Consider the following 15,410-nt stretch of genomic DNA (forward strand, 5'->3'; position numbering starts at 1 on the left):
TTGCCCATGTCGGTATTTTCTGTGTTAAAACAAATTAAAAGAAAAAGACGATTTTAATAGGTAAAGGCAGGCCATGCGCCTGTCCCTTTAAGACGCTACGCTGTACAGTCTGTAGTCACGCGACTCCAGCCCATCCAGTCGGAAACAAGAAGCGAAAGAGACGAGGAGGCTGAGAAACTGGAGGAGATTTCAAATGTTTAAGCAGCTGTAGAGCTGCAGGAAGAGGAGCAGCTGTAAAATATCTCTGGTTCAGTCGCACGATGGACCCGTATGTTAGTCTGACTGTACATTATATCAATGACGAATGGGAACTGCGGACCAGAGCGCTCGATACGGCATATTGTCCAGCCGATACTGCGGAGATGGCTGAACCAGGTCTAGGCTCTGTGTAAGAGACCCTTGACGGTATTACTACTGGTGCAAACATAGTTAAAGCTGCAGAGCTCAACAGATGGATGAGAGTGCAGTGTTTGGGCGCACCTGGCAAGCTGTAAGTGTTTCACGTCTTAATGGAGTTACCTGTGTGTAAAAGGTGCAGCTGCTCCATAATGTAATTATAAATTAATCTTAACCTACATTCCCCGTTAGGGGAGTATGTGTAGTTGGGATCTGCATCTATCAAGATAATTTAGCTGTAACTGGTTAGACCATCAACATAACTGGCTGTGAAACAGCCCATGGGTGTGGGAGGGGGTCTGTTTTATCATCCGTTTATCGTCATCGAGGTGAACTGCTCAGTATATCGCGATATTGATTTTAGGCCATACAGCCTTAACCCAACCCACACTAAAATTGGTTTTAAAAACAGATCAGCAGGGCAAATGATAACCTTCAGTAATGGTCGAGATTAAACCGTGTAGACTAACCGTGGACTATCGATAAAAAGGAAAGGTCCGTGTCAAAATACAAACCGGTTTAAATGAACTCAACAATTTCTAATAAGCAGAATAGTCAAGTACTCAGTCTGAAAGTGTTGTTGTTCATATTCTGTTGATGACAACAAGCAGCCTGTGTTTTCTCTGAAACTTTCTAGAGAATATTTATTCTCATAGCAGAGGTGAGTAATTACACCTGTATGAGGAATAGTGGACATGGGTGGATTTTGAGAAAAATCAACGACGACTTCTGGCTTGTACAACTAATAATTTCATATAAATTATATAATCTACCTTTAAAAAAGGTTGCATGAAACCACATTATCGAAGGCCCAAAAGACCAGGCTCATGACGAGTGGATTTAAGCCTCTAATTGGAATAAGTCTTTTCTTTGTGTAATTGGTTTTAGATTTGTCTGCTTGGCTTGTTTCCTGGGCCGTTTCTCTTTGCTCTGCCATTGCGGTGGATTCGTTTGATCGGCTCATGTTTTGTTTCTGTACCTCTTGGCTGTGGTGGGCAGCAGCGTCTTAGCTGGAACTGCACATTGTCGGTGTGGAGACACTGGCGCTCCAGGTGGTCCAGCAGCTCCTTTAAGGTGGGCCGCCACGTCTCGGTGCCATACAGGCGGAAGCCACGGTCCATCACCTCGATCTGGAAGTTCTTATACTGACGGACCTTATGGGGGTTACTGAAGATGTTAGTCTGGATAAAAAAAAAAAAAAAAAAAACACAAGGAGGAGTAAATTATTACCAAGCAATGTCCCACAAAGACTGATATACACAGAACTAAAGACTCTGTTTTTATCAATCAATAAAATGTGTGGATATAAAATATGGAAATTAACAGATTGGCTCCCTGCCACGCCACACTGATGCAGTAATTCATGCAGGTTTTGAATGCATATACTGAACAGTAGATGAAAATAGTTTTGTCTAGCCCAATATTTCTGGATAAAAAATAATTTCTATTGGTCCTATGTCACAAAGTAACTTTTCAATAATTTTCTAACCGATTGAGATGCAAAAACCCTGATATTCAACCAAGTAATTAGGTGTGTACACTGCAAAAAGGGAACTACAAAGTAAAATTTTCTTTAAATGAGTGTCTCCATCCTTTATTTGAGCAGGCAAGTTTAAACGATCTGCCAATGGAATAAGATTGTTGTCCCCCCCTTAATCTTATTTTAAGGGCAATATATCTAATCATCTTACTCTAGTGGTCAAAATACTAAATTTTATATATAAATATATATAAAATACAATTTTTACACCTGAAAAAGAACATTTTACCTAGTTTTACTTCCTTTTTGCAGTGTAAGTGTCCCTGACTATGAATGGGTGTGCCTTCATATTCTAAATGGAGCAGCCTTCGATAGACAAAACTTCCTGTTCTTTAAGACATTTCTTTAATATTTGGCTTATGACCTTTGATAAAACAAAATGTTTATGAAAATATTCACACTACTGACTTAACGCGATTCGCCGTATTATTCTAAAGAGCTTTTATTTGCCACATTTCCTGGACAGAGTTTGAGAAATGCTTCTAAAACTTCCTGGTGGATTTGTGCGCTACCTCGAAACAGACGACAGTGATGATGATGTAGTTGTAGTCGGTACAGCTCCAGCGCAGAATGTAGGTTCCTTCCTCATTGCCTTCCTGACGCAGCTTTTGGGTGGCATATTCGGTGCTGCGGGGAAAAACGTAAACAAAGCAACATTTAGTGAAACTCTGAACGCTGCTGTACAGCACACTGCAAAAATGGATCTAAAAATAAGTAAAATGTTCTTAAAATTTGTGTATTTGTCCTAGATTTGAGCATGTAAATACAATTATCTGCCAATGGAATGAGTATTTTGACCCCTAAAATAAGATAATGAAGATGAGTTGTTCCTATTTTAAGTGCAACAATCTTATTCCATTGGCAGATCATCTTATTTACCTGCACAAATTAAGGACAGATACTCTCATTTTAAGAAAATATTACTTATTTTTAGTTCTGTTTTTGCAGTGCATAAACATGTCTTTCAAATGCAGATTATTTTCATGCTAAAAGTGACTTAAAAAAAACAGACTCAAAATTAGAGCTGCTAAAATGTAGTTATTTATGTTAACAGTGGTGCTTAATATGGCAGCGTTTTAATCTCTGCTTGCACAGGAAAACAGAAGCGTCGAGTTTAAAGATGCGCGTAACATTCAGCATGATTTAATCAACAAAAAAGCACCGATACACACCAGATGGGTCCGTGGCAACCAGTCTCGATGTTGTTCACCACCGAAGCAGGGGCCACCTCCTTGCACAGGTAATGGTGGGCGTCCACGATTAACCGAAAATACCCGTCAACAAGGGCCGCAAAGGACAGAGCCTCAGCCTTTGACGGCAACTGGAGTTCCTGGGGGTTGAAAAAAAATATATATACGTATTGTTGCATTAATACAAGTGAAGTCTTTACGAGCTCATACCCTCCCAAACACGCCCCACTGGCAATTAAATGTTACTCACTCCAAACCCTTTTAAGAGGAACTATGATGTCAGTCACGGCTTAAAGACGCACGCTTTAATTGAGATTAAACATTAACTGCTGCCAACTATCGCTTGGCCCCACCGCACGGCTCAGGGCTGGGAGGACACCGTTGTCAATGAGCAGAGGGGTCTCTAACATCCTAACTACCACCTCAATTTTATTGCAATTTAGATTTACACACCTGAATTCATAACACCATTTCACAATAACACACACATGCATGCACCAGGAACAAAGACGGGAAAGTGCTTCCTCCTTTGCTCCTGCCGCTGGCAGACACACCTACTGATACACACATGCACATCAACCCAATGCACACGTACATAAAGGCCCACTGGCTGAAGGTCATACAGATACGGGTTCATGTTTCATTGTTGTGGCCACTTTACTTTGATGACAGCTACAGTATGAAATCAGGATGCCATCCTGAGATATCATTTCTTTAGGGTAAAGTCGCCCCGGCACATTCAGGCAACCAGCTTCTGGTTCTCTGTACGGTACGCCTGAAATGTGAACGACGACAGGCCACAGAATAGAAAACTGTTGTCAAAAGTCCCACTGAAAAGGAAATTAAAGACTAAATGAAAACTATAGACTTAGATTGGTCATAATATGGCCGTGCTGAAACCTGACTACTGTGATGTCAGGGCTCACAGAAGCCACACTGCTTTTGAGTCGTCCTTTACATTCACAGTACTGGTGCTGATAATACATAATATATAATTAATAAAGCTAATTTATTGTTATATTAATTAATTTATTGCAATAACTCTAATCAAAAACATAAAGTCCCATAATCTGCATTCATTACACACAGTGTGAGATGCTTCCAGCCTTTATTTCTATCAATATGATAATTATTGCATACAGCAAATGAAAACCAAAACTTATTTTTCTATAGAAATTTAGAATATTACATCAGCAACAACAGCCTATCTGATATTTAGGTTTTCATTAGATGTAAACCATAATCATAAATGGCTGAAATATATCTGTGTAAAATGACTATAAACAACTTTCAGCTTTTCACAATAAATGAATCAAATCGACTTTCCAACGATATTTTAACTTATTGAGATGCACCTGTAAATAGAAACAGTGAAATATCTTCAGACAGGTCATTGATAATTGAACGCTCTCGTTCTGATGTGGCAACTTAAATGTAAAATTTCATCAAGGGCTTAAAGAAAAGAATTTAAAGTAGTTTAAATATTAATTGTCGACAGACAATTGAAATCTCTAGCTGTGTGGCACGGTTCTATAATACATAAAGGCTTGTTTGGTAAAACATTTATCGATATAGGCAGATAAAACCTCATTTTCATGTAGTTAACAGTCTCACCATTTTCTTGTTGTCTTGTCTCATGATTGTGACGGTTGCCTCTTTGATGACGGTGTGTGTGATCTCGTGGAAATCGCAGAACGCCACCCAGCCTTCGCTCATCTCCTTATTCCTGCCGTTCTTCTGCTTTTCGTCCTGCTTGCCCTTCTTCAGCTTGCTTTTTTCTCTGGGTGTCACTAGGTCCTGTTTCAAAAATTCAACATTACTTAAATGAAAGCTTTTTATTTAACAGGTTAATGCTCTGCAGATAGTTGTTAACGACAAAAATATTTGGTTTACTGGCCTGCTTGGCCGATTAAGTGTCAACAACTAGAACTTTAGTTGCTTGCTAATTAGAGATATCTTGATCCAACCTCAATACATTTTGTATTTTGTGAATTTCTTATTCTTTTATTATGCTTGGTATAATAAAGCATTAAAAATTGCTCTAACTGGAGCTCAGGGGGCCGTTTTGCCATGAAAATCCATTTCACAAAGCTCTCTAGACTTTGTTCTTGAGTTGATCCAGCAGCGACATGAAGCTTGGAGGTCTGCAGCTGTCGATTCTTCAAAAAGGCGGGTTGATGACCTCCGTGTCCGATTTCCATCGCTTCCACTTTGTTATAATACCACTAACATTTGACTGTGGAATATTTAGTAGTAAGGGACTTTCAGAAATGTATTTGGTGCACAGGTTGCGTCCTGTAATGTTGAATTTCACTGAACTAAGAGTGACTCTTTATAGAAAGAGTCAGTGTACATTCCTGGCAATATAGTGTAGTCACACAATATTCTGATCAGGACATCTCTACTGTTGACACATTTAGCCATGAAGCAAGAGATCGTAGAGCTTTTGTCTATTTTTACTCACCGTTGCTGGTTTTTGCCTCCAAGAAATGCCGGTGGTGCCAGTAATAAGGACCTGTGTGTTTTGGCTTGCCTCGAAGTTCTGATTCTGACACTTAATCTGCACCTGGCCCTGGTTATAGTACCCTGGAAACAACAAGTAAACAGAAAGACAACATTTTACAAACAGATTCTTGGCCAAACATACATAAGCATGTGTTTTTATTATTGCTTTTCCCCCCCAGGGTAAAGGTTTTCTAAGTAATCTTCTATATTTAGTAACTACACATTGCCTTTTGGTTCTAAACTCCATCCATCGTGCACCAGTAACCATACAGCTTCTACCCGTGGGACTAGGCTGATAAACTATGCAAGTAGACAGTCATGAAGAAAGCTCATCATTTACAAGTAATCTAATTTAACCTTAAATTCATTTCTAAAAACAATAAAATAAGATTTTACATGCAAAATTTTTAGTGATTGTGGAGCCGGTCAATTTAAATAAAAACATTTCTTATCACAAACTATGAGGAGATCATGAAATAATTACTTTAAAAGTTTTTTTAAAGGTTCCATAAGATGCTAGAAATTAATACAGTGGTCAGTACAAAGCGTCCTGCCACACATGGCTCTTCTTTATATGTAAGAGTTGGGTACATTGCTCCAGACTAAAAAAAAAAAAGATATGGGTGTGTTCTCCTGGATTTCCTTTGCTGATATTGAATTTCCTTGTATTATATGAACATTTACCGTAGTAACCTCCGTTGGAGAGCTCCTTTTCTTGTATTATGCTGAGGGAGATGGGCTCGAAGAGCTCGCTGCCCATTCTGCTGGTCAACCCCTCCAAAGTCGCCAGGTATTTGATCTTCAGGTCATAGCAGGTGATGTTGCTCTCGCCAACTGTTTGGGTGTTGAATTCGGCGAGGAACTTCTTGAAGACGTTGCTGATGCGGATGCGGGTCAGGAAGTTGCGCTGCTTTATGTTGGAGTTCAGCGACTCTGGGATGAAACGCTTGTAACTGTTGGGATAGAAATCCATTCATTCATATCGTGAACTGAACCGTTTTAGGTAAAGAACAAATCATTTAAAAAGTATGTCGTACTGCACGTGTTTGCACGTTTGGGGGTTTCGGTATTACCTCATCTCACGGGAAGCCTCGGAAAAAGGTATGCCGCAATTCTTGGCATAGTGAGTGATGGCAAGTACAGCCATGCCCAGGCATTCATTTTCTATCTCGTGTTGCTCAACTTCTGACTGCGCTGTCCTGAGTGGAGCCATTCCTGTCTGAAAGTCATGCTGACACTGGGAAAAAAAAAAAACATGCATAAAACCAGAGTTAAAACAAATCCGACACCATTCATATCAGAGCGCCAACAGAAACCTGCTAGAGTTGAGATCAGAAAAGATTGCGTGTTAGTAAATTAACATGAGAGGCCAGGGATGAGGACACACCTGGGCGTAAAGGTATTCAAGAGAACCAACGTCCAGCAGCGGTGTTCCCTCTGGGGCCTTCTGTGTGTTCTGCCCTCGGAGTTTACTGAGGCAGTGTCTCCAAACTGGCGATTCTCCCTCGGTGGTGCCATGCCAGTTCTTGAAATAAAATCTTAAAGAGAGAGACAAATTTCAGGCTGAAAACAGGAAGACTGAACGACATCCGAAAACGAGATTTGCTTTGGATATTGTTTTATGGTTGATGAACTTCAGAAAGTCATTTTTTTAATGCCTGCTTACTTCTTACAGGGTGACAGTTTCTATTTGCTGACATACATGTCGATGTTAATAAATGAAAATCTGCTAATTTAATTTAGTAAAGATTTTTTTTTTTAACAGTGATATTTTTCAAAATGTTCATATCTGTTAGTTTTGAAGATCTTGGCTCAAAGATAATGAAAACATAAAGTTCAGTTTCTTAGAAAATTACAATACTATATAAGATAATGAAAGCCATTTTTAAAAAAGAAGTATGTTGTGCTATGGTCTTTACAGTCACGGAAAAGACTGCTGATTTGACAGTTGTCAGCAGACAGTACAGTATCAGTGACACCTTTCATAAGAAGGGTAAGATAAAAATAGTTATCGTTAATCAAGATGGCTGCTCAGTGCTCTGTAGCCTTCTATCATCTCAGAAACATTGCAAAAAAATAGGCAAATTTTATCCTACGAAAATGCTGAGATCCTTATCCATGCATTGTGTCCCCATGCATTGATTGATGCAATGCCCTTTTCTCTGGGTTACCAAGGGAATGTTTTAGGGGGTTTGCAGACTGTTATGAATGCGGCTGCCCGTGTTTTAACTAAAACTAGGAAAAATGTGCACTTCACGTCAGTGTTGTCATCTCTTCCCAGGCTGCCTTGTCATGTTCGACCAGACTTCAAGATCCTGTTGCTCACCTGCAATGCCTTAAGCGCATTGGCTCCCTCTTACCTCTAAGACCTTTTGCATTTGTATGTCCCCTCTCGAGCTCTCAGATCTGATGGCACTGGCCCTCTAATATCCCTAAATCCCTAAAGCACGAAGAAAAACTGTTGACGAGTGTGCCTCCTCTTTTTGAGCCCCTTTCCCACTGGAATAACCTCCCTCAGGACATCAGGCAGGTCCTGTTGGTGTTTTTTTTAAAGTTGGGTTAAAGACCCACTTGTTTACTCTGTCCTTATCTTCTGTTGGTTTGTCTGTTTTGATTTATTTTATCTGTTTATATTTGTCTTATCACGTTGTAATTGTTCAGCGCTTAGTATGAAAGCTCTTTATAAAGTTTTTCTTCATTATATAAAAAAAGAAAAAAAAAAAAACTTATGAGTTTAAGGGACAAGATGTCGACTACAGTAAGACAGAGTTCTTTAAAAGCCGCTACTCACAAATGTAAGGAGGACACGACCTATGACTCTTACTTCCTGTATTAAGCCACTTCTGGACCAGAGACATGGAAAAATTATGTAATATGTTAATTATCTGAAAAACTGAGTTTTGGTTTTCCATTTTTGTAATTGGTTTTATTTATATGTAGTGACACTGAGTCTTGGTGGTTCTACCTCTAATTACTGAACCCTCTGTTTGTTAAATTCATAATTTGTATGTTTCTGTCCATATGGTTTCTTCAAACATCAGTCATCAATTACAATAAACACCAAACAAGAGTCGGTAGCAGATTGTTAAAGCATATGCCTCCAACCTTAAACTACATACTTAACACTGCTGCTTACTCCATAAATGTAGCACCATTTTAGGGGAAGAAAAAAAAGCCAACTGGTATACGAGTCATTTCCCAGAACCATTGTCACACCAAATCAAAAAAAAAAAATTCCTAATTTTATATAGGTGAGTTTCCCTTTTCAAATATAATTTATGTAACAAATTTGCCTTACAGTTTTAGAGTTTCGGACGATTTGGCCAAAACTTGCATCACGATATAGTTCTTAATTTTGGTCGATACAATATAATTATAATACCGATATAAACAAAATAAAAGCATCAGAAAGACTGCCAAGAATGGCACAACAGACGCCTGTACAAACTTATGACATTTTTCCATGTTTAAAAAAAAAAAAAAAAAAAAAAAAAAACTCCTCCAGGAAGACATTTCAGAAAGTTTTGCTTTAGAAAAATAAAACAGATAAAAGTAAACAAAACTACGTAAAATCCAGAACGTCGGTCAGTGACAAATGCTGTAATCAGTGACTGTAACGAATATTGAAATATTGGAAATGTCATCACGGTTATTGAATAACGGTATTAATTCAATATCGATATATATTGCGATATACTATATATCCACCCTAGTGAAATATATTCTAATCTACTCAGGCGCCTGCATGTTGACACAATATTGCTTAAATTTGTAGGAATATAAATTTGCGCCATACAAGTTTTTAATAATTCCTTATTAGTTTTTCACAGACACCTAGGCCGTTTTTGTGTACACTCAGACTTAAACAAAGCCTTTACCCTACTACACTGCTTAACTTCCTTATTGCACTGTTAGAAATGACTGCTGGTTGCACTTAATCATCATTTCTTCGCGCTAAAAAACACAATAGACAGCGTGTCTGCTCGGTGTACGTGAGTGCAGCGCAGACAGACAGACAGACGGCAGCGAGATCATGAAGCCAGACAGACTCAACACGCAGCACTTTCAGCTCCATCCACAAGCGCTTTTCTCTCGAGCTTCTAACAGAGTCAAGCACAGCAAAAGAGGAAGTGAGACTTAGTTTGCTGTAAAATCTTTTTTTTTTTTTTTTTCCATTTTGTGTAAAATGCTGCACAACTGGTGAGAATATCTGACGGGGAACTCGACAGTATTCCAGTAACCGTAGCGTGTCGTTACGCTGTCACTTATCAAAACTGCGCTGTAATTAGGCCGTTATGCCGACTTTCAATCAGCGTAACGGCTCTTTGGCTGACACCTGGGCGACTATTATGCCATTATTACGCGTGCGTCAGGTCGGTTCTCGCTTCTTTTCATTTTACGACCCTGTGAAACCGCTTAAAGGTAAAGGTTTCTGAAATCACGCCAACGTCGAAGCGTGGGGATGTCAACAAACTGCGTTATATCACGACGTTCTTCCCGGTAGCCGCAAAGCTCCAATCAGATGACGGTCGTTCCACTAACGGCGAGAGCAGCAAAATGATTGGCCTGCGACAGTCATCAACGAAGACATCGTTTCTGCTGAAGAGTCCAAGGCAGTTTGAGGGCTGAACGAGTCACAGGGGTCACTGTGGGCGGCACCATCACAGCCTGGCCAGCCAGACGGACCAAGTGTATTCAACACACAGCTAGTAAATCTGGGTAGGTGCAGCAGGGTTGCTGCTTTTAAATAGGAGATAAAACTTTGGCAGCATTAGGACCTCTAACGTTTAGTTTTTCTCACCTGTATTGAGAAACAGAAGCCTAACAGAACAAAAACATAATGTGTGCATTGATAATGCCAATAATTTTAGAACATACAACCACAGGGATCGTTAGAAAGTCAGAGTTAAATGTTTCCTAAAGGGTTGCAGCTTTTAGATGGCAGATGTCATTTGAACACTTACATAAATAAGTGACATGGTAAAAATTTAAATTTTTAACTTAAATGCAACACATTATAGCTAACATTCTGCACAATACTAGCTACCCAATAACTGTGCACAGATATTAATCCACTGAAGAAAGACAAAACTCACTTTTAGTTTTCCAAATAGTCAGGTATGAATTCTCAGAAAAACAACGTGCCTAATTTATGTACACCGTGTATTTTTGTAATGACTGGATATTTTTGTAATGACTGGCCAATACCTGAGCATTCGTTCCAGGGTAAAGAAATCTGTACATTTAAATTTTGCCACAGCAAAACTATTTTGTTAGAAGCGATAACTTTATGTATAAATTCTGAACTGCACACAGTTCCATTGTGAGCAGGCACAAACATTACCAATAGGCTTTAACCATTAAATTAGGGGTTTATAATGGCTTTTCTTTGACTAAATAAACACCAAAAACTGTACAAATGTAATAAATGTGTCCTGTCTGGAGCAGCAGCAGCTCTTGAAGTAAACGAATGAGGCAGAGAACTAATGAAAGCAGCTGCTACCTTCTCAGCTCTTAACACAGTTTTCTTCTGTTAGAACCATGACACCCACCACGGGTGTAGTCAGCGCGGCCAACGCTGTGACATCACCCTTACCTCATGCGATAGTGCAACTTGATGCCGCAGTCCTCTGTGATCTTGAACTCGTGGCTTGGAGAGTACCATGTGTTAGTTAGCTCGTTGTAAAGGGCAAACAAGTTGTGGCAGAGCGGAGAAATCGCTAAGAAAAAGGAAAAGGGAGGAGATAAAACATCAATCAGACTGACAACCCAGATTAAACTGGCTGATCAATACAGAGACTTATAGGCTTTTCCAAATAATTCTTATTTATGTAAAAAAAATAAATAAATAAATAAATCCAGTGCAACTTATTGTTGAACAACTGCACTTCTACACAAAGCGGCAATAGGGAGTTTAGATTAAACTGTGGACTTGCCCTGAAAACTTAACAAGCACAAAGCACACCTTACAGCCCCCCCCCCCCCCCCCCCCTCTGCTGTGCTACAGCCCTTCCTCCTCGGCTGCTAAACTCCTTGAGACAGTTTTAAGACAAATATTGCCTGAACTAAACAAGTTTGCATGAAAATTTAAAAATTGCACAGTAACATTAAAGTAAAACCCATAACTTTATACAGTTTATATGCAAAGGAAGTTGATTTTTGTGTGAGGTACACTTTAAGTGGAAAGAATAACTCCTTGTGATTGGCTGTCACCGCTGCTAAAACTGCAGCTTTACTGCATAACAGCGTTGCACAGTTTGTCGTCAGGTTGCTTCGAAATACACTCAGCTTTGCCTCAAACTTTATTTAAATTTTAGATTTTTGCATCAGCATGCAAAGCCTACATCTACGAAATTCAACATTTCATGATGGCCAGATTTTTTACAACAAGAGCATACAAGCCTGATGCTATCGACACTAGAATTAATGGGAAGCCTCCAACCATCATTAATCCAAAAGGTTGGACGGATTAGTTACTTACTGCACTTCTTGGCAGCATCCACACATAGCTGCTCAGCTGTGTAGGATCCCTTGATATACTCCAGGTGGCGTATTTCTGGGACATAGAAATGGATTTCCAGGCCCATAGTGGGAGCAGGAACAGAGGAAAATTGAGTCTTCTTGCTTTTCCTCATCTTCATGCAGAGCTGCCTGCTCAACTCCATCACAAGTGAAGCTGACATTCAGATTCTGAAAAACAGAAATAACACAAGTCAGATGCCACATTAAAGGCTAGTGTGATGGCTTTTCTTCCACAAGGTATTTGGCGTTTAAACTCCACATTCACACGCTCCCTTTGCTTGAACACAACAACACCATAGATGCATTTTAATAAATGTAAAAGTCGTTATAAATCAGGTTTTTAGCTTCATCCTGGGCCATTTCTAGGTTTATCTGAGGTCTAACCTGTGGATTCCTTTTTTTTTTTGGATTTGAGGAACCACAACATAGGAGGAAAAAAGTGCTGTGGGTCCTTTGACAGGTCATATTTTTTAAACAAAATGACAAGATTAGAAGATCACCGCCACGCCCCTATTAAAAATAAATAAATAAAAACACCATGATATTCAGTATTTTACGTGCTGATCAAAGATCTAAGCCAGAGATGTCCGAACATCGTCACATAGGCCAACATTGCCACATAAAATTAAGAATTAAACGAAATAAACAAAAGAATGCGATTTCTTTAACCTGATTAACAATAAACTAAGCATGCAACACTGACACATATGAACCTTCGCATATTGATTGGTGCTTTTTTTTTCTTTTCTTTTTTTTTTTTTAAACACAAGAGTTAATAATATAACTATTACTCATTTCAATTAGGACTGTATGATTTTGCCAAAAATGGAAACTGCGATACATTTCAACCATAATTGCAATTTTAATTATGACTTTTCTCTGCTGGTGGTTAATGCAATAACTGTGAAAAGAAAATGTTTGTAAACCAGGGCTATTTAAAACAACTTTTTTTATTAATCAGAATATCATTATTATTATTCAAGAAAATAGCTTTTAATTGAGTTGGACATCAATCGTTGTTGAACATAATGTGCAACCAACAAAACAAGTCTTTGTATTAAACAGTTTGACTAATATTTAATGCCATGTTGAGATTCCTGAAAGTTTATGGTAAAAAAAAAAAAAAAAGTATGATTATATAATCTCTAAAACAAGTAATAAAATTAGATTATGTCACTGGTGCAACTCTTTTCCCTTCCATGGGGAGGTAAACCCACTTTAAACATTATACCGACACCTAAAGGACGCGTCGTATCCATTAATTGTTTTACGTAACCAAAAATTGCAGACCTCTGCGATTTGGAAATTGCGTTTTTTAAATTACAATTAGATTATAGTTATATGCAGGCGGCTTAAATTTTTTTTGATACGGTATTGTCTTCAGCAATATACAAAGTTATATGGAATGCAGATTTTGAATTAAAAGCACATTTATAGATCGATTTATCAAAAAGTAATTTTTGGTCAATGCTGTTTAGAGATCAACCGATACCGTTTTTTTTTTTTTTTTTTTTTTTTAAAAGGCCGATAATGAAGGTGGAAGAACAGCTGTGGTATTTCACCTTTATTATTTGTTTTTTACGCCTAATTTGTGGATTGGTGCAGCTCTTCCTTCCTACAAATCAATGTGAAAAAAACAAAAGAGATGTTGACTGACTTTTGGAAAAAAAAAAAATCCCCTGTTGAAATTGAGAATGGAGCAGTGGAGCTTGTCCACAACTACAGGTACCTTGGGATGTATTTAGACAACAAACTGACCTTTGAGACCCAAGTTGATGCTGTGTGTAAAAAGTCCCACCAGCGCATGCATTATTACACAAAGTTGTGCAATTTTAATGCTGATAGCAACGTTATGAGTATGTTTTCTAGAATCCGTCTTTACCTTTTCCTTTATTTGCTGGTTTGGCTCCATCAGAAAACAAAATAGATGGCAGGGTATTGTAAGAGTGTGCAGCAAAATTACAGGAATTTGCCTGAATGACCTCAATGCCCTTTACCAGCTCAGAACTCTTAGCACGGCCCGCTCCATCCTTGGGAATCAGACCCACCCCCCATCCCCCCCGTTCCTCCTTCAGGAAGTAGGTACGGCCTGCCTAAATGTAGGACTAACAGGCTATAAAATTCCTTTTCCCCTGCAGCTATTTCTCTCCTGAATGAGTGATTAACCTGCTTTTTTCCCCTGTGTATGTCAGAGTGATTGTTTGTTTGTCTGCTACAGTGAACTGTAACGCACATTGCTCTAAGGGGACAGTAAAGATTCCTTGAACCTTGCTAAAATGTCTCTCTTTCAAACAAGGAGAAGAGAGAAAGTAGCAAGAAACAAAACAATATTTCAATCCAAACACCACTTTGCAGTCAGCTTGGTATAAAGCGGGGATAGGTTAGGAATGATCGGGCCGACGGCCCTTTAATAAGCACACGGTGGGCTGTTTGTATGGCTGGGGGGGCCATATCACCTTTCAATCACAAAAAAAAAGTCAAGCAAAGCACTAAAAATGCAAAGAGAGACAAACATCAAGTCTACTTTAATTCTCAAAACACCATGAACCTTGCTTCTTACTAAAAGCATTTATCAGTCCACATTTAGTATCACAGCATGAGAAAAAAAAAAGTATTAAACTATTGAAAATAGAAAAAAAAAAAAAAAAAAAAAAAAAAAAAAAAAAATCAACAGCACTTTATTCAGTAACTACATAAGAGTGAAAAAAGGAAAGGTTTGAATCAAATATTTTATCACTTTTTCTTGCCAACAAGATAAAAATAAATAAGTGTCTCACAAAAAGTAAACAGCAGGAGAAAAAAAAACCAAAAAAAAAAAAAAAAACAACTCTTTAGGACAAAGCATTTCCTGCTGTCGTCTGAGGCGGCGGGTAGACCAGCATGACAGCTACCTGCTTAACCAACAGTCAACCCACCCCGTTATCTAGATCGTTACAGCTGAATTTCTCGAGAAGAGGATTTTAGTGAGTCATCTTTTATTTCCCCCAAACAGCAACTTACTCAACCGGTAACCATACATAACCATATATGACCTCTCCTGTTATCATGTCAATTACACTGAAAGGCCTTTACACAACAGGAGCTTCTGAATCATTTGTCTACAAGCTCTGGTTTGCAGAATACTAATAAAAAATAAATAAAAAAAGTCACTGGGTTCATTTTGTCTGCCAAAAGAACGCCAGGCTCTACTGAGCCACAAACAACAGCGGACGACAGCTGAAGGTTTTCAGACGTTGGAAAGAGATCGAACATAAACA

At 38.6% G+C, this 15,410-nt stretch overlaps 1 protein-coding gene across 1 annotated transcript in view; it reads right to left on the reverse strand.

Annotated features, from left to right (window-relative positions):
* The window catches only part of LOC118564231 (tyrosine-protein kinase JAK1-like), a 37,592-nt gene that overhangs the window by 11,552 nt on the left and 10,630 nt on the right, over nt 1-15,410 (reverse strand). Inside the window, 10 exon segments of the mRNA XM_036141649.1 lie at nt 1,376-1,577; nt 2,449-2,563; nt 3,109-3,266; nt 4,741-4,923; nt 5,591-5,712; nt 6,316-6,584; nt 6,705-6,868; nt 7,019-7,169; nt 11,228-11,351; nt 12,113-12,321. Coding sequence (XP_035997542.1) covers nt 1,376-1,577; nt 2,449-2,563; nt 3,109-3,266; nt 4,741-4,923; nt 5,591-5,712; nt 6,316-6,584; nt 6,705-6,868; nt 7,019-7,169; nt 11,228-11,351; nt 12,113-12,314 — 1,690 coding nt within the window. The 5' untranslated portion in view covers nt 12,315-12,321.

This window comes from Fundulus heteroclitus, chromosome 9 (assembly GCF_011125445.2).
Source record: "Fundulus heteroclitus isolate FHET01 chromosome 9, MU-UCD_Fhet_4.1, whole genome shotgun sequence".
NCBI classification, from domain to species: Eukaryota; Metazoa; Chordata; class Actinopteri; order Cyprinodontiformes; family Fundulidae; genus Fundulus; species Fundulus heteroclitus.